This window comes from Carettochelys insculpta, chromosome 1 (genome assembly GCF_033958435.1).
Source record: "Carettochelys insculpta isolate YL-2023 chromosome 1, ASM3395843v1, whole genome shotgun sequence".
NCBI lineage: Eukaryota > Metazoa > Chordata > Testudines > Carettochelyidae > Carettochelys > Carettochelys insculpta.
In genome coordinates this window covers 62207629-62232651 of record NC_134137.1, presented here as the reverse complement: position 1 = coordinate 62232651, position 25023 = coordinate 62207629, and the positions used below count along the sequence as shown (strand labels likewise).

Below are 25023 nucleotides of genomic sequence, written 5' to 3'. Positions count from 1 at the left end.
AATGAAGATCTGGAATTGCTTATACTTGAGCATAAATTCAGTCAATGTTACTGAAACTTGGTGGAGTGATTTGCATAATTGGAATGTTAAAATCAATATTTATAAGATTTTGGAAGTATTAAGTGGGCAAACGGGGAAGGAGAATGACAAGCAATATAAAAATGGTATTTTTACCTATTTGTATGTCACTGTTAACTCAGAAGAAAGTGATAATGGATCAGAGTCCTAACAGATAAAGCACGAGGTGGGATGTTAGTAGACACCAGCTAAAGACACAAGGCCATAATAAAGAACAGGATGGTCAATTCCTTATGGATCTGTCCATGATATGGAGCGGGAGTGCACAATTAGGGGGATTCAATTTGAGTAACATATGCTGGAGGTCTTCTGGTGGGAGTAAAAAAAATGTCCTTCGGTTTTCTGAGCATTATAGATGACAGTTTCCTAACAAAAAGTACTGCAGCCTGCATGGGGGGGAATTCTTTGTTAGATCTTGTCCTAACAGTTAAAGAGGAACTGATCAAAGAACTAAACATTAATGGTAGGCCAGGTAGTAATGATGGTGGCTTGATCAACTATTTATTGTGCAAGCAGAATAAAGGCCAGACTGATACAAAGATAAAAATAATTGGAAGTTAGGAGGAAGAATTTAATCAGAAAAATCTGAATTATAATTGGGAATCATTTAAGTACACTTTACTGTATACTCCAAAAGCCATAATCCCACAACTGAGCAAGAAGCCCATGCTAGTTAAAAAAACAACTTGATTTAGAGAAGTGAAGGATGTTATGTATAAACAAGACAGGAAAAGTTGATAATAATGAATATAAATCTGAAGTTAGGCATTATAAAAAAAATCTATAAGTGAACCAGAGGAACGCAAAGAGAAATCTTTGTCTTATAAGGACTATGCCAAGAAGTTTTTAAAATCTATTAGGAATAAAAAGAAATCTCACAATGGTGTTGGTCCATTATTAGATGGAAATGGTAAAATTTTCCATAATAATGTAGAAAAGGCAGAAGTGTCCAATAAATATTTGGTTTGTTTTTTGAAGGGAAAACATAATATAAACTCATTGTATGGTAATGATAACACTGTGACCAAAGAAGCTAATGAAATCCTGGGATTTATAACAGGGTAATCTTGAGTAGGAGTAAAGGCATTATTTTCTCTCTCTGTTTGGTACTAGAAGATTTACCCAGCATTGCTCAGGTCCTTCACTCGATTGAAATTTTATTTGTCCAAAAAAAAAATTCATCATTACTCTGGAATGGGACTAGGAATGAGAGGTTCAGTAAGGAGAATGCTCCTGAGGGACAGGACTACCTCCATCCTTTCTCACTGCAGCAGTTTGGGGCCAGGGGAGAAGCACCTCTCCATGGCCACTGCAGCTCCAGTGGGCACGCGCGGGGAAGAGGGGGAGCAGGTCCAGGTTCATCTGCCCCCTGTGTGAGTGAGGAATGCAACAAGCTGTGCGCTTTTCCTAGCTCTCTGACAAAAGGGAGCAGCCAGCAATGTCCCTGTATAAATTGAGGTGGGGTGAGCTGCAGTTTGCTCCTGCCCCCCGGCTGCCTTAAAGGGTTTTTTGAGAGTGGAAGGCTTGGGGCGGGGATAATCCCAGGCAGGGAACGTGGCCGGGGGAACGCCCCCATCCAGACCCTTTCATCTGCCTGGTGATTTTCTCTCTCTCTCTCCTGCCTGGTTTTATAAGAAGCAATCCCATTCCAGGCTCATCCCATTTTCCTGGCACAACCAAACCGTTACCTTGCTATAAGTTATTATAAGAGGAAATGGCGTACCAAATTTGGTGATCCTAGCTCTTTCTGTTTAGGAGGAGTTTTTGAACAGACAGCCAAACCATCTCAAATACAGAGTAGATTGAGGCGACCGCTGCTAGAATACTGTTTCTATTTCTGGTGCCCACAATTCAAGGACAGTTGGAGACTGTTCAGAGAAAGGCCATCAGAATGAGTAAGGAATTAGAAAATATACCTTACAATAAGCTTCTAAAAGACGTGCTATAGGAATTATTTGGCAGAAGCTCTTTGGTTTGTGTTTTACAGGAGATCAGGCCAGAATGGTCACAGTGATCCTTTCTGGCCTTGAAATCTTTTAATCTATTTTGCAATTGAACTAAAGTCATGTCATGAAACTGAGAGTTGTTAGACTTGTATTCTCTGGGGATCAAACCCAGAGGAGACACCCACTCATCATCAGATTATGTTGTTATTTTTCATTTACTAAAATAAGTTAATATACAAATGTAATGGTTTGCCTTGTAAACAGTATCATTCTCATAGCAGTTGGGAGGTGAGCAGAGGACAGATCAGGAGGGTGTGTTCAGACTGCTTGTATTGAGCCATGTAAATTGTCTTCCACTTCTTAATGGAGTTTGGAGGAGCAACAGTGACTGTTATTTCCATCCTAGTTCCTTCGCTGGAACTGGATGGATTGGAGATCTTTGGCCTATGCACAGAGCACCCCTTCCAGACCACACATCAGGGGAGCAGCGGCTGGAGAGGAGAAACATAAGATAAAGGGAGAAACAGCCAGAGCTAAGAGTGATCACTTGCCTCTAGTTGCTTCCATGAGATGTGTTCCTCCCATTCATGTACTCTGATACCCACTTCTGTACCTTCAGGCAAACTCCCATTTGGGGTATTTTGAAGTTAACAGAGAAAAAAACCCATCAAAAATAGGAACAACTGGTTTTAAAGTAAATACAGGAAATATTTTTAAAAGGGTCCTTGGGGGTAGTACTCCTTGCAGAGCAGCTTTATTTCCTTTTGCTGAATCTGACCAATTTGTTTGTTTAATTGATCCTGTCTGTACCCCTGGAGGTATAATTATCACCAATAAATGAATCAGACAGTAAGTCTGTGTAAGAGCCAGAAAAAGAACTCCAGTTTCCTGATTCCTAGTGCTATGTATGAATAACGACAAGAAAGCTGTCCTCATTGTTATTCTGCAGTTTTATTTTACATTATTGTAAAGTTCTTTTCAGCCTATAGATTAACAAATCATATTTAGCATTTTGTAGGATTTTCATCATCATAATCCTTAGCAAAGTGGAAGTAGTGCTGTTATTTAGCTAATGTTGAACAGCATTCTGTGTGCTCTGTAGGCCTGTTAAGAAGACAAACTCTCCCCAGAGAGCTTTGTCTCTGAGAACTAGATCCTGTAACTGGCCCACACAGGTAGAGCCAACTAACCAGATAGATCCAAGTGCTCTCTCCAGTGGACAGTGCTGTCTTCCTTTTACAGATAGGAAAAATGAGCCTAAATTACTTGTCCATGGTCACAAAAGGAATGAGTGTCAACAGCTGGGATTTGAATTTAGGCATTTGTGTCTCTCATGCTGTATTTGACTATGCTTCATCTATGTCATGTAATAAAAATAAGCTTTTAAATCCACACAATCCTAGAAAAACAGGGTTTTCTTTATCTTTGCAGGTGGTAGGCTCCAGTGTTCTCTAATGTGACATCACCTGCAGAGAGCATCTTGAACATCACACCTCGTGGGAACTAGCAGTTGCTGAGGATCTGAGTGTTGGGGACTTGCATGACAACAGAAGAAGTAACATTTTATATTACTGTTGTATTGAATGAACCTCTAACCTGGGCCCTGTTGGGCACTGGGCAAATAGTATTAAATGAATTTGAATTATGATTTTAATTTGCAGATGACCTTGAAAACTTACTGCAGCTGCCAGACAAGAAAAAGGAAGACAATGTGGGAGGGCAGAAGAGGATGATGAGGAAAGTGTTGGGAGAATTGAAACAGAAAAAGAGATTAGTGGGTTTTTGTAGCAAAACCAGGGATTTCATATTTTTCTGATGTACGTGTATAGGGTGTTGCCCAGAGTGGTGCTGACTTTGATGAAGGTTGCAGACCTCTAGCTTCCAGCTGTTATTGAGAGGACCCATTCTCTAATCTCACCTTCCTATTTTTTCCTTCCCCAATTTATTTGTAAATCTCTTCACTATAATCCCTTATTGTTAAGGAAACAACGTTCCCTTCTTCTTTCCTGTGAACTCAAGAAGAATATTTGTGGGAGCTGGAGGTACTACTTAGCTTATTTAAACTACTTTTATGCAGTGGCCGTCAGATGTGTGCAAGAACAAGCTTGAGGTGCTGATATCAGGAGACTAGTATCTTCTAAACTAAATATGCTTCACCGCACGTGAGGTGACTCACCAGCCCATACCAGGTAGTTGGTGTCTGCATGGAATGTTCTTCAGTGATCCCTATATTGCTGAGCAAGTTTGGAGGTTTTCATATTAATCCCTTCCTCCCACCAGTGACTTTCCAAGAAAAAATCCTAGTTCTTATTCCTCTATTCCCAATTTGTAGAACCCTAGCGGTTAGCTTCTATTCCGCTTTTGTCTCAGCAGGTTTTACTGATGTCAGTCAATCATTGCTAGACTGGCTGGGCACAAAGTCAACTGAATGCAAGTAGAATAGCAGCTAGTTCTGGAAATGTTGAGGGCCCTTACCAGCTATACTTTCCCTGCTCCTTCCACCTGGTAGAATTTAATGTTTTGTTCAACAGTCTCTCTCCAGGTGACAGCCAGATAATGGAGAAGATGGTGAAAAGAAAGTGTGCATTTTGTCCAGCAGATGAAGAGTGTGCCATAATGTACATAGCAGAAAAGCAAAATCTTGCAGTTCATCAAGATTGTTTGGTGAGATATTTTTTTTCTTAACTTATGAAAGGAATCAAGTACCAAGAGGAAATATTTCAAAGAGATTATGGACATTGTACGTAATTATCTACATTAGAACAGTGTTTCTCAACCAGGGTTAGGCAGATCCCTGAAGGTATGCACAGGTTTTTCAGGGGTACATTAACTCATCTAGATATTTGTCTAGTTTCTAGCAAAGTCAGTACATAGTAAAATTTCATACAGACAATGACTTGTTTATATGGCTGTACATCATACACTGAAATATAAGTACAATATTTATATTTCAGTTGATTTATTTTATAATTATACAGTAAAATGGAAAAAGTAAGCAATTTTTCAGTAATAGTGTGCTGTGACACTTGCATTTTTATGTCTGATTTTATAAAGAAGCAGTTTTCAAGTGAGATGAAACTTGGAGATACAGAAGACAAATCAGACTCCTGAAAGGGGTACAGTATTCTGGAAAGGTTGCGAGCCACTGCTCTAGAAGAAAATGGAACTAATTCCCTCTCTTTCAAAATGCAGGGAATGATCTACAATTTCATGGTCTTCTGGAATGCCATTGATTACAGATTCAGAGAGTTTTTATTTATTTATTTAATTATCCAAATGGTTGGTGCATTGAGCTGGAACAGAATAAGAAGAATGCAGGAATCAAGATGGAAAGTAGAAAGAGGGAAAAACTAGCCAATTCACCACTGCGTTGCTCTTTGTATAGTCACTTTAGACGAGTGCAAAATGACTGTGAAGTGTTGTTATGTTAAAATATTAATATTTAACATCCAATTTTCACTGATATAACTAGCTAGGTACGTTGCAGGACAATGCTGAATTGGGCCCCAGATCTGAGTAGGAAGTAGAAGGAAGGAGACCAAAAAAGCAGGAATGAACATACCTGTTTTGCTACTAATTTCTTCTGCTTCCCCACCATCAAACAGCTTCAGAGTTCAAGACAAGTTCAACATTTTGATTAGCCCTTGTTTAATTTAGAAACTATAGAAATTGCATTAACAGTAGATAACTAGAATTCGGAACAAAAATGAATTTGTTTTGCAATAATTTTGCAACCCTGTGACTTCCAATGATTTTGAAGAGCAAAGCAGGTGCTTTCAGTCCCTGGGCTGATCCTGCAAAGACTTATGCATGTGCTACATTTAAGGTAGTGTGAGTAATCTTGATTTGAACTAAATGAGTAGGACTCCTTGCAGTGTCCCAAGCCTTTGCAGGATCAGGCTCATAATTTGCATGATGAAAGTGGCAAGATGGCAGCTTTCTGTGGGCATCGTAAATATAAGGAATAATTAAGTGTGGTTTCAGTTAAAAATTAGCTATGTAAAAATATTGGTGGCAGGTTCTAGGTTTATCGTGATTCTGTTTGCAAATAAAATGTCTTCTGTCTGCTAGCCATTCAATCTTACCCTGAAATCTGAAAGTTAAGGTGGGCTCTTTCCTTTTTTCACATCAGCACCTTCAATAAAAATTCTGGACATCAGTCTGTCCTCATATAGGTGTAATGAAGGGCAGAATTTGGCTCTGTCTTTGGTATATAGCGAACTATTTTGTAGTGTCTAATGAGACCTCTCTTATTAAAGTTGTTTATTTTGCGACAATATCTGGAGAAAAGTAATATGAAAAAATTATCATTAAATATACAGGTATGGTTTTAAACTCACAGAAGGGAGATCTTTTGAGTTAAAAGGTGCCATCGTTGCTGTCAAGCAAGGTGTTTCCTTGCTATAAGCATAGTTATACCTTCTTATTGTAGCATATAAGATACCTATTATTATATCTGGAAATACACATTTCATAGAGCTGGAGGGGACCTTGGAAGGTCATTGAGTCCAGTCCCCTGGCAGGACTAATTTTTTTTTTTCCCCAAAAAGTCTATTTGCCCCAGATCCCTAAATGGCCTTCTCAAGGATTGGGCTCACAACTGTGGGTTTAGCAGGCCAATGCTCAAACCACTGAGCTATCCATCATACAGGATGAATGCTGGAAATTTTCTTTTATTATGTATCTCATAAGTCACAAATCCTTTGTTCCTCTTTTATTCCTCCATTTTTATAGATCAGCTCTTATTGAATTTGTTTGTATTTTTATTAATTTTGATTACTTTTATTTTTCATTTTACAGTGTTAATAGGTTTCAAACATTCAGATTCTTGAAAGCAAGCCAGTGTTGGTTTAGCAACGTTGTCACAGCCACACTAATCTCTCTGACCTCCATTGGAACATATATTAAGTGGCTTCTTATTTCTAATTATATGTTCTTATTCCTTTAGCTGGCCAAGCTTTGTGTTGTCTTGTAAATTTATTAAGTGTTTTTAAGTAACAATTTTGGGGGTAGGTTTTGTTTTAAATATGGTCATTTATGTAAAGCACATAAGAATGGCCATACTGGGTCAGACCAAAGGTCGATCTAGCCCAGTATCTTGTCTTCTGAGAGTGCCAGATGCCTCCGGGAAGTGAACAGAACAGGTGATTATCAAAGGAAGCCCTATTGAAGGCACAGAAAGAAACTGTCCCGATGCGCAGCAAGAGAAGTAAATATGGCAGGAGACCTAACGGGCTTAATGGGGAAATCCTTGGAAAACTTAGGCACAGAAAGGGAGCTTACAAAAAGTGGAAACTTGGACAGATGTCTAGGGAGGGATATAAATGTATAGCTCGAGAAAGTAGGGCAGTTATCAGGAAGGTGAAAGTGAGGAATGTGAAGGACAACAAGAAAAGTTTCTACAGGCATGTTACCAAGAAGAAGGTGATGAGAGAGGGCATGGGGCGGTAACTTAGTGACAGATGATGTAGAGAAAGCTGAAGTACTTAATGCTTTCTTTGCCTCTGTCTTCATGGACAGAGACAGCTCCCGGACTAATACAATAACTGATGCATTGTGGGATGAAGGTGGACAGCCTTTGGTGGGGAAAGAACAGGTTAGGAGCTATCTAAAAAAGCTAAATGTACATAAATCGATGGGCCCAGTACTAATTCGTCCTAGGGTTCTGAGGGAGTTGGCGTATGTTGTTGACAAGCCCTTGGGGGTTATCTTTGAAAAGTTGTGGAGATCGGGAGAGATCCTGGATGATTGGAAAAAGGCAAATGTAGTGCCCATCTTTAAAAAAGGGAAGAAGGATGATGCAGGGAGCTATAGGCCGGTCAGTCTTACATCAGTCCCTGGAAAAATCATGGAGGGACTCCTCAAGGAAGTCATTTTGAGGCACTTGGAGGAGGGGAGAGTGATCAGGAATAGTCAGCATGGATTCATGAAGGGCAAGTCATGCCTGACCAATCTGATTAGTTTCTATGATGAGATAACTGGCTCTGTGGATAGGGGGAATATCAATGGATGTGATTTATCTTGACTTTAGCAAAGCTTTTGATATGGTCTCCCACAATATTCTTGTCAGGAAGTTAAAGGAATGTGGATTGGATAAATGGACAGTAAGATGGATAGAAAGCTGGCTTGAAGGTTGGGCCCAGCAGGTAGTGATCAACGGCTCAAAGTTGGGATGGCAGTTGGTTTCTAGTGGAGTGCTCCAAGGTTCGGTTCTGGGTCCTGTTCTGTTCAACATATTTATCAGTGACGTGGATGAAGGGTTGGATTGCACGCTCAGCAAGTTTGCGGATGATGCTAAGCTAGGGGGAGAGGTAGATATGCTGGAGGGTAGGGACAGGGTCCAGACTGACTTAGACAAATTGGAAGACTGGGCTGCAAGGAATCTGATGAGGTTCAATAAGGACAAGTGCAGAGTCCTGCACTTGGACCGGAAGAATCCCAAGCATTGTTACAGGCTGGGGTCTGACTGGCTCAGTAGTAGTTTTGCAGAAAAGGACCTGGGAGTTGTAGTGGATGAGAAGCTGGACATGAGTCAACAGTGTGCTGTTGTAGCCAAGAAAGCTAGTGGCATATTAGGTTGCATCAAGAGGAGCATTGCTAGTAGAGCCAGAGAAGTGATTATTCCTCTTTATTCAGCTTTGGTGAGGCTGCATCTGGAGTACTGTGTCCAGTTCTGGGCCCCCCCATTATAGGAAGGATGTGGATACACTGGATAGGGTCCAGCGGAGGGCGACCAAAATAATTAGGGGGCTGGAGCATATGACTTATGAAGAAAGGTTGAGGGAATTGGGACTATTTAGTCTGCAGAAGAGAAGACTGAGACGGGACTTGATAACAGCCTTCAACTTACTGAAGGGAGGTTGCAAAGAGGCTGGAGAGAGGCTGCCATCCATGACCGCTGTGAACAGAACATGGAACAATGGTCTCAAGTTGCAGTTGGAAAGGTCCAGGTTGAACATTAGGAAAAAACTTCTTCAGTAGGAGGTTGGTGAAGCATTGGAATGGTCTACCCAGGGAAGCAGTGGAGTCTCCATCCCTGGAGATAGTAACAGAGAGTAAGCTGTGCTAGTCTATACACTATCAAAACAAAAAGCAGTCAAGTAGCACTTTAAAGACTAGCAAAATAGTTTATTAGGTGAGCTTTCGTGGGACAGACCCATGTCTTGGTCTGGCTATGGTCTGAAGAAGTGGGTCTGTCCCATGAAAGCTCACCTAATAAACTATTTTGCTAGTCTTTAAAGTGCTACTTGACTGCTTTTTGTTTTCATCCCTGGAGATGTTTAAGTCTCACCTTGACAAAGCCCTGGCAGGGCTGATCTGATGGGTTTGGTCCTGCTTAGGGCCGGGGGCTGGACTCAGTGGCTTTTTTAGGCCTCTTCCAGCTCTGTTGTTCTATGAGCCTATGGAAGTGATCCCTCTCCTGTCATCCATTTCCAACCTCTGACAAACAGAGGCTAGGGACACCAGTCCTACCTGTTCTAGCTAATTGCCACTGATGGACCTAACCTCCATTTGTGTTCTTATAAACCTCATATTCAGTTAATAATTAACTTATCCCTACTAATGTCATAGTCCAGTACATCAACCAAGTACTCATACATACATTTCTGCTGTATTTTTACAGTCACTCTTCAACCTTTTTACATTGCTTCTCCAACAACCCACTACTTTTCTTGGCCAATTTTAATCCTGTTGTAATTTCCAACCATGATGACCTCCTGAAAGTTCCCATTGTCTCTCAGACCTGCTCAGCTGGGATGGACTAATTGGCATAGGATGATAGCTTCCTTTGTGAAGCTTTCCTGTAAGAATCTCCTTAAACTTGAAGTGGAGTTTAGTACCACTGATGCTGGTTTGTAGGAGAGTGGAAAAGCTAAGCAGTTTCCCCTGCTTAATACTGGACAATGTCCGTTACAAAAGAAGAAATACAAATTTGCTCCATTAGGACCTCACTGCTTTGTGGGGTGAACAAAAATGCTGATTTTTTTTTCCAGAGTTCATAGTTCTCATGCCTGAAACTGAATGGAAACCCCGTCTACTTTCTAAAGTATATGTCATTACTTCTTGATACATCAGTTTCTCACTGACTGACTCACTGTTAAGTACTGCTGTCATTTGTTTTGTTTACAGTTATATTCCTCGGGCTTTGTAGAATCCGAAGAGCATAACCCAGAGAATCAGGATACAAGGTTTGATGTGGCCTCAGTTCAGAGTGAAATCAGGAGAGGAAAGCGGCTGGTAAAGCAATTTCTTTCAAATAGTTTCTTGTTTATAATTTGTGATAACAGCTGCAGCTTGTTAGACTGTGAAGTCTGTTTATGGCTTTTATATAACCTTGTAACGTAAAAGCTTAAATAAAATGCATACAAAGAACCCAGTCATTCTGACTCACCAAGGATCAGCATAATTTAAAGATCAGAAACATCAATCTGATTCTGCACTTGGTGGAACCTAAAGTGTATGAGCATTTTTGTTTAAGAGGAGCTTTTAAAATCCTGTTGTCTTTCAGTAAGACTTAGTCCTAAATCCCAAGCAGTTTTGCACATTGTACCCAATATCTCTATACTTTGTAGAGTGAGACGATACTGTGACTGTCAGTGGGTCACTTCGAAGAATATTAGCTGATTTAAATACAATTGTGTGAGAGCAGAGAGAATAATAGAAAGTTTGGTTTGAAAAATGAATTGAGTTTGGATTTGGAAGAGTGAGTTTGCATGATGAAGAGGGGAGAGAGACTGAGAGTTAAACACTTAAGCATGTTCATTGATGAAGATACCTACTCTCAAGTATACGATTTTAATTATTAAGTGCAAAATGCATATGCCCACTGAAAACACACCCTCTATTGTAGATGTGCAACTTCTGTCGCAAAAAAGGAGCCACTGTGGGATGTGAGATAAAGAACTGTCGCAGGAGTTATCACTACTTTTGTGCGCTGTGTGATGATGCAGCATTAGAAACTGATGGAGGGCAAGGAATTTACCGGTATTTAACAAACCATTTTCTAATTGTTTGTAGGTTTTGGTGTCGTTGTCAGAAAAGAGGTTAACTTTTTTTCTTTTTAAATGTTGAAAACATTTATGTACATGTCCCACCAAAAAGTTCTCATGCCACCATATTTGAGAGCTGTAGAGAAAATGTTCTTATCTAGTACTGCAATGTTGGGGGGAGGGAAATGCCATTTAAAGACAAGAATATATAGATGGTTCAATTCACTGCAGTACTATACCCATATGTCAGTTTGTGGTGCTGCTCCAGTACCCATTTACCATAACTTGTTGGGCCTCGTTGTGAGTCTGTGTTCCACAGCCCAGCCAGTCCATATTTAAGTTCTGTCTTCTTCCTGGGTAACAAGAGTCCAATTCAAAAATGCAAATAAATCACCAGACAAATCTTCCTTCTGCTCCTTCACACTACGTTGAAGTTCCCTGCTCTGCACCTCTTTATTCCGAGACACTGCAGAGTTCCTTCTTTGCACCTTAGGTTGAACTTATTCCCTGGAGGACTTCTTTAGCAGGTTTTCCCACTGCCTGCCCTCCCCACGAAGGAGCATCTGGGGAGCTTCTGTCAGGGGTTTCCTTGCTTTTTATAGGCCCTATGTCAGGACCTCACTGAGGAGCTAATCGCCTCCCTGGGGTTCTCTCCAGCCTGCCTCCATTACACCCTTCACAGAGACAGGAAATTCCCCCTGCCCTTCGTTCCTGAGCCTTCTCTCTTTAAAGGATCAGCTGTCCTGTGACCGTATCGATGAGTCTGAGAATCCTGAATGACTATGGTGCTAAAATTGACAGAGTTTTCATTAGCCATCTGTTCAGTAAAGACAAAGTTTTCTGCCCCACAAGATAGAGAGTTGGTCTCTCTCTCAAATTCAGATTTCCTCTTGGTTCATGGGCTTTAGTGAATAGCCTCGGTACATGGACGTTGGCACGCTCTAAGCAATCATTTAATTTAGATAGGTTTTTATATTTTTTGTCCTCTGGTTGAGCATCTGGAATGATAGTGGAAACCTTTGGGTCCCCACACAAAAGAACTTTTCATATTTCTTGTGCATTCTGAAGACCAGCAGAACTGAACTAGCTTTGGACAAGTCTTCTGAGTGCTTCCCAATGGTTTTAGAGGCATGCACTAGAATTTTGTAACAGTACCGCCATAGACAGTGTTGGTAGTTTGGAGAAAAGAGGTTTAGAATCTTTGGGGCTGACCAAGGAGAGTAGCCTAAAAGAAAAACATTTTGAGAGCAGAAGACAAAACATGATTTGATGCTGTAGGCTTTAGAGGTTGGACGAAAAAATACGTTGTTCCCAAAAAAAACAAACAAAAAAAAAAAAGATTTCAGGATTCTGTTTGTGCATCATAAAAATCTATCATTGAACAGCTGTTAAAAATTAAGAAGACAGCTCCAGACTAATAAAGAGGTAGGTGTGCTTAGAATTTGATTAATTAACTTCTGTGAGGAGACACAATGAGGAAAAAAAATTAAAAATGAAAAAGACTTTCAGGTGTTAGTATATTAGCCCATTAAACTCGTGTAAATTGAATAGCATAGCGTTGATAGCAAATTTCTTCGTCAGTGGCCAGAAGGCCAAGAATGATAACATCAGTATAGATCAGTTCTCACAACAGTTGCTTGCTCAGCCTGCTCTGAACTAAACAGCTCTTTGCATTTTACGTAGAGCCCTATCAAAATCTTTGCTGTGGAAAATGCATCACGGGCCATGAAATCTTATCTCCTCCATGAAAGCATGCAGCAAGGAGCTCCAAACTGCACAGGGCTCCAGCTGCTCGTGTCAGCTGGCGATGGGGAGGGACAGGACACACACACACACACACACACACACACACACACCCGCCCCACAACATCCTTGCAATCCCCACTTCTGCGCTCCTGGTAGCGGCTTTAGAGCTGTACGCCTGGCTGGCAACCTTCCTCTCTGACAACCCATTCTGAATGCAGTGCCCCTGCCAGCATCGGGGCAGAAGTAAGGGAGGCAGTAACACAGCCCTCCCATGGTAGCTTTGCAACCCACCTATCCTGACTGTATTTTAGGATGGAACACCTGTGATTACAATGCCATGAAATTTCAGATGTAAAAGTCTGAAAATGTGAATTTGACTAATTTCACACCCCCAGCCAAGAAATTGACCAAAAATCCCCTATGAATTTGGCAGGGCCCTAATTATGCATCAGTGATGCACCTAAAGAGACATGTGGCAGGGTGCATAAGTTTGTAGTTGACACAAACCTAGGAGGGCCAACCGTTGCCCAAGACGGGAGGGAAGAAATTAGAGACATGAAAAACTGTGAGCGTGGGTTGACAACACATGCAGTTGGACATGAGGGGAAAAAATATAAAGTAATGAGGCTTGTGTCAAAAGGGATAACATATTAAGTGGATATGACTCTGATGAGAATTTAGAACTTAAAATCATCAGCTTGATGACCAGTGTGATTAGGAAAGTGGTACAGATCATAAATGAGAAGTGGTCATTATGGCACTGTTTAAAGAAAACAACTGGAGAATTTAACATAACTTGGGGTGCTTTTTGTAGAAACAGTACTGAAGGATTGGGAATGCTCTAGAAGAGGGTAACGAGGATGATAAAGTATGGAGGGATTATTATTTGAATTGGCTAGTAAAATGTGTTGACATGTTTTAAAATACAATTTACACATATTAATTAGGAAAGAACCATATAGGGCTGTGGGCAATTAAAAATAGAATGTTGTGGTATAAATAAGGCAAATTATTTTAATGGGCAGTTCCCTACCTAGCTTTCTAGATTTAATTACCGAGTGTGCACACAGCTGGTATTTGTATGAGAAAATGAACAGTCACCCTAGTTGCACATACAAAAGTAGGCCTTTTTTATATAAAAGAACAAAATGTGGACCTTTGTGGACTATGTCTAAAAAAAAATTAGGAAATGCACTGTACTTTTCTGCACCTTTATTTTTTTTATAACAGTTTCTTCGAAACATGCACTTATTTCTGTGCTCCTGAAAATAGGCCATTTCAGCTGTAACTCTAACATTGTAATACAGTTTGAAAAGTGCACTGGGAGAAAGACGTTCTATAAATGGAAGGCAGTTGTTCTTGTTCTTCAGGAAAGCATCTGTTATGTATTCTCCACATTCTGGTAAATACCATTAATATTTAGAGTACCCATCCTTTGAGCTCTTATAATAGATCCATGTTGCCCTTCTAAAATCTGAAGCAGCTGGGGACAGGAGGGACATTTTTTTTCCTACCATTGCTGACCTCTCTAATTCAGATAAAAAGGAATTAATGGTTTAAACAAATGTTAGTACTCTGCCTATGCAATGGGCAGGGGTGTGTCGCAAGAGAACATGGTGATTTGCCTGTTAGTTCAAAACTGTGCCATAATAGCATTTGAGTCTAGTCAAATTCTACAAATAAAGTTACAGGAGTGTGGTTTATAAAAGTGCCAGCTGTAAGGCTCATGACTGAGGAGGAAATTTGGAAACATCCATTTTAAACAGGTTCAATTTTGTGTTCAAATTTTTTTGTATCATTAGTATAGGTGCTGATGAAAAGAGGGAAAATATCTTTAAAATCAAAATCAGGATAACATTGTTTACATACTAATTAATTCTCTGTCTGTCTGTCTGTCTGTCTCAAAATTGAACCAATATTTTAGAGTATTCTGTCCAAACCATGACCCAGGCAAAAGGACCAATCATTATGGTGAGTTTTTTTTAATGGCTTATTTTTAAAATCTGCATTCTACATTATTTGCAGTGGGTCGCTAATTCATCTGAACAAAGTCAGGGTTGCTCCTCTTCCTAATCTTGCAGTAATGGTTCAACTGATATACATGCAACGGAAACTCAACAAATTTTACTTGAGTATTTTTGTATTTAACAGTTGCCCTGAGCTTTTCCAGATAAACTTTAAAACTGTAAAATATAAACACCGTGGACAGTATTTTTCACTAGAACTACATTGCTTTTCATGAGCTGACAATCTGGCCGTAGTTAACATTATAACTTATGTTTATGGCTCCTGTAGTGACAGGGTCACGTTTTTTAGAAAGATGGCTGGCACCTGCATCTGACTTAAGTGCTTTGTTTTAAAAATATTCCACAGTTTCACAAGTGCTTCTTACCTTCTGCACTTTCAGATTGCAGGGCTGAGCAAAATGGCTTGTAAAATACGAGAACAATACTAAAGAATCACAAGTTAACATCTGATCTGCCAAAAGAGAGATGTTACAATAGTAGTCACTGGTGATTCTTATCTGGAGTTATATTAAGCCAGGGCTTTTTGTCTGGCAGAACGTAGTGGAACTGCATTCTGCAACATTTTTTTCCCTTGGCTGTCATTTGTAAAAGGCAGCTGGGCAGCTCTGAGCCGCATGTGGCTCTTTAAGCAGCCACTTGCAGCTCCTGTTGCTCCACCTCTGGCTCCTTGCCTGCTGATGAAAGAGCAGGACTCAATTTAAATTGGTGTAACAGCCAGCGCCTGTCATTAAACCTGCTCTCAGTGCAGCAAGTCAGGGAGCTGCCCCTGCTGCATTGTATGTGGGGGAGCTGGAGGTCTGGGGGGAGCCACGCAGCTATGCAGAAGGGAATATAGCAACCAGCAGTGGAGCAGGAGCACGTGGCACTCCTTTTGAAATGTAAGTGAATCCTGGGTTGTGGGGCGTTAAAGGCTGGCTGCAGGTTGGGGAGTAAAGGGACTTTGAAGTTGCCCAGGCACTTCGAAGTACTGTCGAGTGAGCCGTGGCTACATGTGAGTCAAGACTTTGAAGTTTAACACTTGGAAGTTGCTGCAGGGGAGAATTAGCGGAACGAAGTGCTACATATGCACCACAGCGCTTCATTAATAAACTCCCAACACCCTACTTATCATCCTCCCTTCAAAGTAGATAGGTGGTATAGACAAGCCCAAAGCGTTTTATAAATGCAACAATTATATATAAACAACAAACAAGGATCACTTTGTCTACCACAGAAATGCAGCCAGTCTGAGAGTGAAACACCTCCGCTTTTAACACTTTAAAGCCCTACAAAATAGAAAGTGAAGAACTCTGTATCTGATTAGTATCACAGAGGTAGCCGTGTTAGCCTGTAGCTTTGAGAACAGCAAGAAGTCTTGGGGCACCTTATAGACTAAGAGATATTTTGGAGTATAAGCTTTCGTGGGCAAAGACCTGCTTCATCAGAAAGCTTATGCTCCAAAATATCTCTTAGTCTATCAGGTGCCCCAAGAATTCTTGTTGTTCTGTATCTGATTGAAACCATAATAAGAACTGGGGAGAAGTTCTGTGTGTTTTGTAATGACCACAAGAAAGCAGAACTAATGTCATATCTCGTCCCAAACCATGCCGTCTCCAGCACCACAGTGTCCTCTGATAATGACCACTGACACGGCTTAGCATTGCTCACTGAGCCTTTGCCTCTGCTTACAGCATTAAAGCAGGGTTGTGGCAGCACTTCAATAGAACAGTGTGGTCACAGCTCCAGGCTTTAGGAAAACCACTTCCACAAGAGTGTAGTTCACACCACTGGGAGCCTGTCTACAGTGACAAGTTACTGGACTGAAACTTGCTTCCTTGGTGGGGGCGTTGAAGAAGTGTGATTTCCCCTCCCTCCCCCCACAGGCTGGAGGATATTAGTTTCTGTGCAGTGACTTGCCAGTGTAAGCAAGTTGGCAACATAGATTTCTGCTCACTTATATGGAAGACTTAATAAACCTCAGAGTTTGGACAGGCTTCATTAATATCTATAAAATGTTGTTTAATTACTTTTATGAGCTGTGTGAAACCTTGTTATGGGTTGAATTAAAACCCCACTCAGAATGATAGGTATGAACTCACCCTACAGTTAACATAACTGTAGGCATCAGCTCGCCCCTAATATAAAAGGAGCATGAGCCTCCCAGAAGCTTTTGGCTGAGTATTTTTTGAATAGCCTTACTCACACATGCCCTATGTCTAACCTAGCACTTGATCAACAAAACTTTCCTGTGAATGGCAAAGTTTTGCCCCAGCAAGGGGAAGTGTGAACACTGCTTTGTCGGCAGGAATGCTCTCCTGAGCTGTGTCTATGCGACAGCCTAACCTCAAAATAAGCTGTGCAATTTGTGCTGTGCAACTTGTGTAGCTTATTTTGAGTAGATTTCTAAATGGGCTATTTTGGCATGTGGAGCTGTCTAAGCAGCACCACATGCTGAAATAAAGCACTGTTTCGAGGCATCCCTATACTCCTCCTGTGATGAGGTATACAGGGATGCCAGAATAGCACACCTGTTACCTCAAACTGTTTCAAGACAACAGGCATATTTCTTAGATGTGGGCACTATTTTGGGATACTGCCGTATCCCAAAATAGCACCCTGCCATGAAGACAAAGCCCTGCTGACAAAGCAAAAGCCACTCCTTGGATACAAGTATCACAGCAAACAGCATTCACACACACTGTTTTTTTTTGTGACAAGGGGAAAAAAAAATACCAGACTCCCTCAGTTTCTGCTTTAGCTGGGCATTAAGGATGTTCTGAAAGTGTGATTAGCTTTTCAGGTTGAGAAGGGGCAATGCTGATGTCAGAAGCAGGGTCCATTGTTCAAGGAGAGAGAGTTAGCTTGCATAAGTCAAAACTGGCCAGTGGGATTTAAAACAAGGCCTGAAACAGGAATTGGAGGCTCAACAAAATAATAAAAAAAAAAAAAAAACTCAGAAGCTTCACAAATGAAACTGAACCATCATCTGAACAATTCCAAGAAAGGACTGCGGATTGTTGTGCATGAAGAGATCAAGTATCTACAAAGAGCCATACAGGTTTGTGAAGCTCTGTTTCAAAGCTCGCAAAAATGGAATGGGAAAACAGAACATGAGTGGTAACCTGATTGTCACAGACTAGAATGTTTTCCATGAAATAGTGGAGACCAGGCATTGCTAACACAGAAGAGTTGTTGCAAGGACCCAAGCATCTGAAAAGTAAGTTCCAGCAGGAAATCAAGAGGGTCACTGATTTCAATGGAATGCAGCTGCCTGGATGAGGAATTAAGCCTGCCATCGGACTTCCATAGGATCTCATTTATAACCTACAGAGGTTCAGAAGGGAGTGTTTGGGCTGTCCCAGCTCCAGTGATGCAAAACTCATGATATCTTTGAGACAGAAATTCCCTGGGAGGCTTAATTGGCTCACTCCAACATCATAGCTTACAAGGAAGATGGCCAGAAAGCTGGGTTACTAGCAGTCAGCTTGTGTTGCCCAGCCCTAATGGTGTTGCAGAACTTATCCCCAGAAAAGAGATGGAGTTATCTAAACCTGGTATGAGCCCTTGGCATGTAGGTTGGAGCCAGCCATCAGTCTGAACTGGTGAGTGCCCAGCTAATAGCTAGACAGAAAGGGAAAGAAGATGACCTACCTGAACTAGTAGGGGACCTGCAAGAGGCTTGTGTTCTTAGTATAGCCTGGTGCCACCAAGACCTTCCAGGACTGATTAGTAATGGACTAATAGCTGCTCAGCTGGACTAGGGCTTGCAGATTAAGATAAATGAAAACAAGCCAAAGACGCACTCAGAGAATCTGTGGAATTTGCCACGCAACGTAAACCTTTTCTTATAGCAACTCATCAAATGAGAAAGCAGCTGCTAGTGTGGGTGATGGATGCTCACTCAAAGCCCTGTGATTGTGGCTCTGGTTTAACACGTATATTTAAATGGGGATTTTAATATGGTTCATGACTGTATTGACCAATAAGAACAAATGATAAATCATGTGAAGGAAATTGAAGATAATTAAAGGAAACATTTCAGTTTAATGCTGGCAATGTGACAAAATTGGCCGCAGAAAGGTTTGGTATAAATTTAAAGTGGGCCAACACAGACTGGCACAGGTATCTAGTGAAAGCCTTTCCTCTAGTTGGAGAAATGATGGAAGACCGAGCCAAAAGGGCAAAGCTTGGAGATACAAGGATCAATCCCAGCACACCCACAATCAGATGGGATGGTGGAAAGATTCGATAGGAATCTAAGTCTGCAGTGACTACCTTTGTAGAATAGTACCCAAATGACTGGATCAGCATATCCCACTTCTTTTGATGGCTTATAAAAGAGCAGGCAAAGAGAATACAAGTGTCTCCCAGCACTCATGTTTGGACATGAGCTAAGGACCCCAGCAACACTCTTTTGTGGAGTTCCTGAAGAGTAATAAAAGGATTTAAATGACCCAGAAACTCTGCATTCCAAAACTAGAAAAAGTCAGGCCTATGGAAGCTAGCCTCTGATAAAATGGATAGGTTGTGTGATGTAAGGTCATAGGGGGAAGTTTTTAAAAGAGAGCACCTTATCTGCTGCCACAGTTCCAGAGGAAAGGAGGCTAGGAGCCCTAAATTGGATAAACCTTAAATGTACAGTACTGACCCAAATCAATGAAGTGATGTACGGGAACACAGTTGGGCCCCAGAACTAAGGCCAAAGTTATCCATACAATCATTTGAGAAGATAGAGGGGGACAGGGGTTCACTTTGCCTGTCCTCTGAATCTGAGACTGTAGCAGTGGAAGTTGAGTCTCAGAAAGTGTAACAGACGTAAATCCTCCATTAGAACAAAGAGCAGGGTCTGCCTGAGCCAACAAATTCCACAGAAACCATCGGTGTCCATCAGGGGCTGGCTGATATGAAACAGAGAGAGAGAAAAGCCCCAACAAGATTTAGATGGGAATAAAGAGTTTTTGGGCTGGTAAGATGAAAAACATCTTTATAGAAAGACACTGTACCTATGTAAATAGTTGCATCATCTTTAATTTAAATCATCTGTTTCCCTTTGGTCTGCCGTTGAGTGTCACCACTTTGAGGCTTCATCAGGATGATGGGCAAAGCTGATGTGGGGAAAGGTTTTGTGAGCTGGGTGGATTGAGTTAAACCCCATTCAGACTGATCAGTGTGCATACATGGCTCCTTGCATCAGCACTGCACATGCTCACCAGGAGTGTTTGTGTCAACACACAGTGTGTTGCAACATGCATAGGAATTCCATTGGGCAACTCACAATCATCGGTCATGCTGCCTATGGGAAATTTTGTCAGTGTCAAAAGGCGGTAGAAACTGGTTGTGGAAGGGTGAATGGAAGCAATGGGTTACGTTTGCATCCTGCAACTTTCTTCGTCCTGTAATGCTATCCATAGCTCATAATGTTTGCAACTTTTTGCACAGCTCTTCTCACAGTCCACCTTCTTTGATTGAAGTATGGAGCTCTTATAGATTTGGACTGTTACCATGAGCATTGCAAACACAAAGTGAACAATCTTCCCTATCTGCAGAATTCAGAGGAAGAACCACAACAACTGGGGAACACAACAGTTTTGTGGAGGACAGCTTTGCTGTGGGACACAGCAAAAACCCGTTCATTATTGTTGGTGACCTTCATGGACCAGCTGTAGATGGTGCAATGCTGCTTCCGTCCCTAAGAAACAAGTGTTGAGTGGTGGGATCACATCCTAATGCAGGATTAGGATGATAAGCAGAGGCTGCAGAACTTTTGGCTGCTAAAAACCACGTTTCTGAATCTGGGCTGAGCTTGCACCAGTCCTCCAGTGCAGAAATACTAGAATGAGTGCTGTGCTGACTGCTGAGAAGCAAGTGGTACTTGTTCTGTGGTACCTTATCATGGAGAATTGCTACCATTCAGTGGGAAATCACTTTAGTATTGGAAAGTCCGTAGTGAGGAACCACTGTCTTATGCAATTTGACAGGGCGACCAGTTGTCTCTGACACAGGACAGAGACTCTTCAAAACACAGCAGATGGCTTGCAAGAATGGGATTCCTGAGCTGCATGGGCCAACAGAGGGCATTCCTAACCCATTTTTGGCACCAGCCCACCTTGACACAGAGTACATCACTTGCTTCTTTTTTCTATACACACACTGGTGGATCTCCACGGATGCTACACTGTCATCAATGTTTGCTGGTCAGGAAAGGTGCATTACATTTGCATCTTTAAGAACCCACTGTTTAGAAAGCTACAAGCAGGGACATCCTGTCTCAACCAATGGATTATCATTGGTGGTGTTGAAAGACCAGTGGTGATCACGGGGGGACCCATCCTACTCTTTTGTTCCCCCCATACGCTAGCCACCTCATCATCACTAAAGAAAGTCTACTATCAGCTTAGGCAGTGTAGAATGGCTGTTGAATATGCTGTTGGTGGATGGAAGGGAGACTGGTGGTGTGTATTTAATAGATGGAATATCAGTGAGAGATACATCCCAGTCAGCACTGCTGCCCACTGTGTCCTGAGTGATATCTAATAGACAAACTGGGGAAAGTTGTCACCAAGGCACAGGGCAGTGCTCTCTGAAGAGTTGGAGAGTGCAGACACTAGGGGAAGTAGAAGAGATCAGTGCAGAATTGTGTGGTTCAGGAAAGCCTTGAAAGAACAGGTAACCAAGCCACCACAGTAATGCAGTGTGGAAGGGTGTGCCCCAGCTGGCCCTGAAGTTTTGGTGGCTATGAAGAATTGCACAGGGCTTGGTGAATATACAACACTATCTCTTAATGCATCTATTAACTCTGCAGTGCTTGCTGTCCATTTGTAGTTATTGTGCAGCGTGGTCCTGAGTTTTGTCATCCTGTGGACTGACACGTTGTAGACGCTCTCAGTAGTGCTCAGCATTCTGCAGCGTGTGTTGTTAATTAAGGAAGGTGAATTATTTACCAAAAAAAGTTCATTGCATACCAAAACTGGTGCATAACACAGTGTGCAATGCGGGGCGACAATAAAAATGTCTGAAATAAATTATCAGAAGAGAGGAAAAAACACTCATGTCCCTTTTCATTCATTTTGCCTACACATACGGCCCTCCTAGCTCTCACCAATGATCATATTTCCTCCATTTTTTCAGCCTTTCTCTACATTGTTTGCAGCATTCAACCTACAGGCCCAGTGCGGCACTGGCTTGCAGGATTTCACTAGAATATATCCTCTGTGTCGTCGTCTTTCTCCTCCTCCTTATGGTCAGGTGTTCTGTGGTTGTGGAGGGGAAACTCTTGATGTCCAACACAGTGGCTGTTACAGATGAAATACACAGTAGTGTCAAATTTAGAGCTACAAGGGGAAGTGAAAGTTAAGTTTCAGACTTTTCTTCCCTTGATCCACTGAAGTTTCAAACAAGACATGCTTATTGACCCTTGAGCCTTAGCGTGACTGCAGGGCGCTGCCCTCCAGCTCCAGCAACCGTGCTGTGTTTCCCAGTGGGGCCCAGGCTGGGAATAAAGAGGGAATTGTTATGTTGCGTGAAAAAATAATGTTTCAGCTCGTATTTCTATAAGTATGACCGGAGGGTAATGGCACGAAGCACTGGTGCTACTTCTCAGGTGATTCTAGCTGATATCTTGCTCGTGAGACCAACAAAGACAGAGAGAGGAGAGCTGCCACCTGTGTCCAGGCCCCTGTGCTGCTAGCATGTTTACTGCGATTGTGCCTGCCTAAGTCACTGTGGGGTGATGTGGGAAGAGTCCTACTGTGGATGGAGAAATAAGACAGGCATCCCTAGAAACCTGTGGGTGAGGATTGCAGAGTACATCCACTGGGAGTTTCACTGTGACTTCTCAGCAAGATTCAAAGGATACCCCTATGTACACACACAAACTGCTCGGCCTGGGCCCCTGCACTCCTTGGCCCCTGGCTAAGTCTACAGGGGAATGAAAAGCAGATAATAATTGTACATGTGTTTGTTGTACCACTACCTCTTCTAGTGTGAGTAAATTACTGAGAAGTCACTAGCTGTGCCCTGCTGCATTGGGAGTAGGCAGCATCTGCGTATTTAAACGCTGTAATGGGTCATACACTTGCCTGAGTTTCCTTCCTCAACATCGGGCTCACCCGTGCTCAGCGGCTGGGATTGACTAGACAGCACTGGAGTTTTGGAATGATCCTCTCTTGTGGCATAGTTGGACCTCCAGGTTGCATGTCCCCCCCGCCCCGCCATCTTCCTTGTTGGAGAACTCAGGAGAGGTCTGTGTCTGGGGTTCTGTGGAGGTATCCAAAGTGCTCCTGTGTGGGACAGGGTATCTCTGCTCAAATTTGGCATGCAACTTGTTAAAAGAGCACCAGGGATTCAGATCAGCACCAGGTTCACTGTTGGCCTCCCTGGCTATCTGGTGTGCCTGCCACTGATCCATCACTTTCACATAGCCCCCTTGCTAAGCCCTTTTCGTACCTCTCCACCAGGATTCCCTGTGCAGTATGCGCCTACAGGTCCATGTCTGTGTACTGCTCCATGGCTGGGCTGCACAGCCTCTTCTCCCCATGGGTCCAAGAGAGCCAGTAGTTCCCATCTACTCCAGGCAGGAGCTTGTCTGGAGCAAACAGCCAGCATGGTTGGTTGAGCAGCTGCACTCAACAAAGAGAGATGCGTGAGCTGCGCAGGACGTTGAGCAATCAAAAAATCATTTTAAAAATACATAAGATTTTAAAGGAGGTATTGATGGCTGCTCTCTGTGACCCCTTGGGCGTGGAGTTCAGAACTGTGACTAGTGTGGTCAGTGCGTGGCATTGTAGGATAGCGGCTGAAGGGCTAAGGGTGGACATAGATTATGCGGTGTCTACACATGTACTGCATTGATCACAGTAGGCCGACCATGACTCAGATATTGTTTGGAGACATGACATTACTGAATCCCCATAAGCAGACACTTACGCTGTCAGGACACTAATTTGAGGGTAGACACGTGCACAAATAGGTTGATGCAAGATGAGTTAGGTCCAGCTAACTTCATAGAATGTAGATCAACCCCAAGGACCTGCTCCTTTTTTTTCCCCTGGATCCTCCTGCATTTAGAGAAGGACGTTGTACATTCCTTGCAAGTAAACAAGATTGCATCAAAGACAATACCCAGCTCCATCTGTTTCTATGTCCAGTGGAAATATCCCCAGGGCCCCAAAATTTGATTAGTTCTCCAGGTCAAAAAAGGTGCAATAATACCATTTGCTTGCTTGACAACAGCCTCTCTCCCAGTGCACCACTGCTGCAACTGATATAACAGAGGTACTTAATTCTGGAGGCCCTCAATATAAATGAGGAAGGAGGTGGAGTATAGTCCATTAGGGGAGTTTCTGAAGCATATTTCCTCCACATTGGTCTTAGATGGTTTGGTGCGACTGACCCTGCAAAGAATACTTAAAAGCCTATCCATTTCCATTCAGGGAAGGCAGTGAGAGCCATGTTTCTGGGGAAGGTGAAGTGCTTTGTTTCTTAATGTGGGTGGCTCTGCTGATTTGTGTACATTTTATGTTATGACGTGTTTTTGATAGATACCCTGGGTGCTTTTATATAGCATTTTAAATCCAAATGAATATTCACCAAATTCTAATCTTCCTTAATTTGTGACAGGTCAATGAGGCATCCTTAGGCTATGTCTACATGGCCACCTAAAACTTTAGTCATTCAGGGGTGTGAGAAAACACACTTCTGAGGGAAAAAAATTTTGCATTGAAAAGCGCCAGCACAGACAGTGTGTTATCTCCAGAAGCCGCACTCCCAGCAGTAAAGCTGCCGTGTCTCATTTGAGGGGTTTTATTCCTCACTAGGAAGGTTCTCCTTGCGGCAATAAGGCGTGACTACGCTGTCCACATCAGAGAGCAGCCCATGGCAATGTAGACATACTTTAGACAGCGGAGCACTCTTATGAAGCAGTACCTTATGTTCTCAAATGAACATTTTCCAGCTTGGATTAGTGAAGTGCCTAAATCAATGATACAATTATTTTTAAACCATTCTGAGTGTCCCCAAGTCCTTCTGAGTCAATGGAAGCTGCAAGTTCTCAGCGCTAATGAAAATTAGGTCACTTAATTATATAAACTTTAGGCTCTCAGGTTTGAGGATTAGACTCTACTGCATCAAAAATGGGCTGATTAGTTCCTCCCAAAAGTATGGTGTACAATAATAATGCCATCACACTTTTGACCACACACAGGCAGGTGATTCTGACAACAAAGAGGGGCTTTATAGCTTCTTTTCATGTCTCTTTTC

The 25023-nt window shown here is 42.0% G+C and overlaps 1 protein-coding gene across 1 annotated transcript in view; it reads left to right on the top strand.

Annotated features, from left to right (window-relative positions):
* Positions 1-25023, top strand: part of SETDB2 (SET domain bifurcated histone lysine methyltransferase 2) — a 92488-nt gene that overhangs the window by 54816 nt on the left and 12649 nt on the right. The window contains exons 20-25 of the mRNA XM_074984245.1: positions 3497-3579; positions 3686-3761; positions 4556-4688; positions 10155-10262; positions 10876-11009; positions 14685-14731. Coding sequence (XP_074840346.1) covers positions 3497-3579; positions 3686-3761; positions 4556-4688; positions 10155-10262; positions 10876-11009; positions 14685-14731 — 581 coding nt within the window. The remainder of the gene's footprint in view (positions 1-3496; positions 3580-3685; positions 3762-4555; positions 4689-10154; positions 10263-10875; positions 11010-14684; positions 14732-25023) is intronic.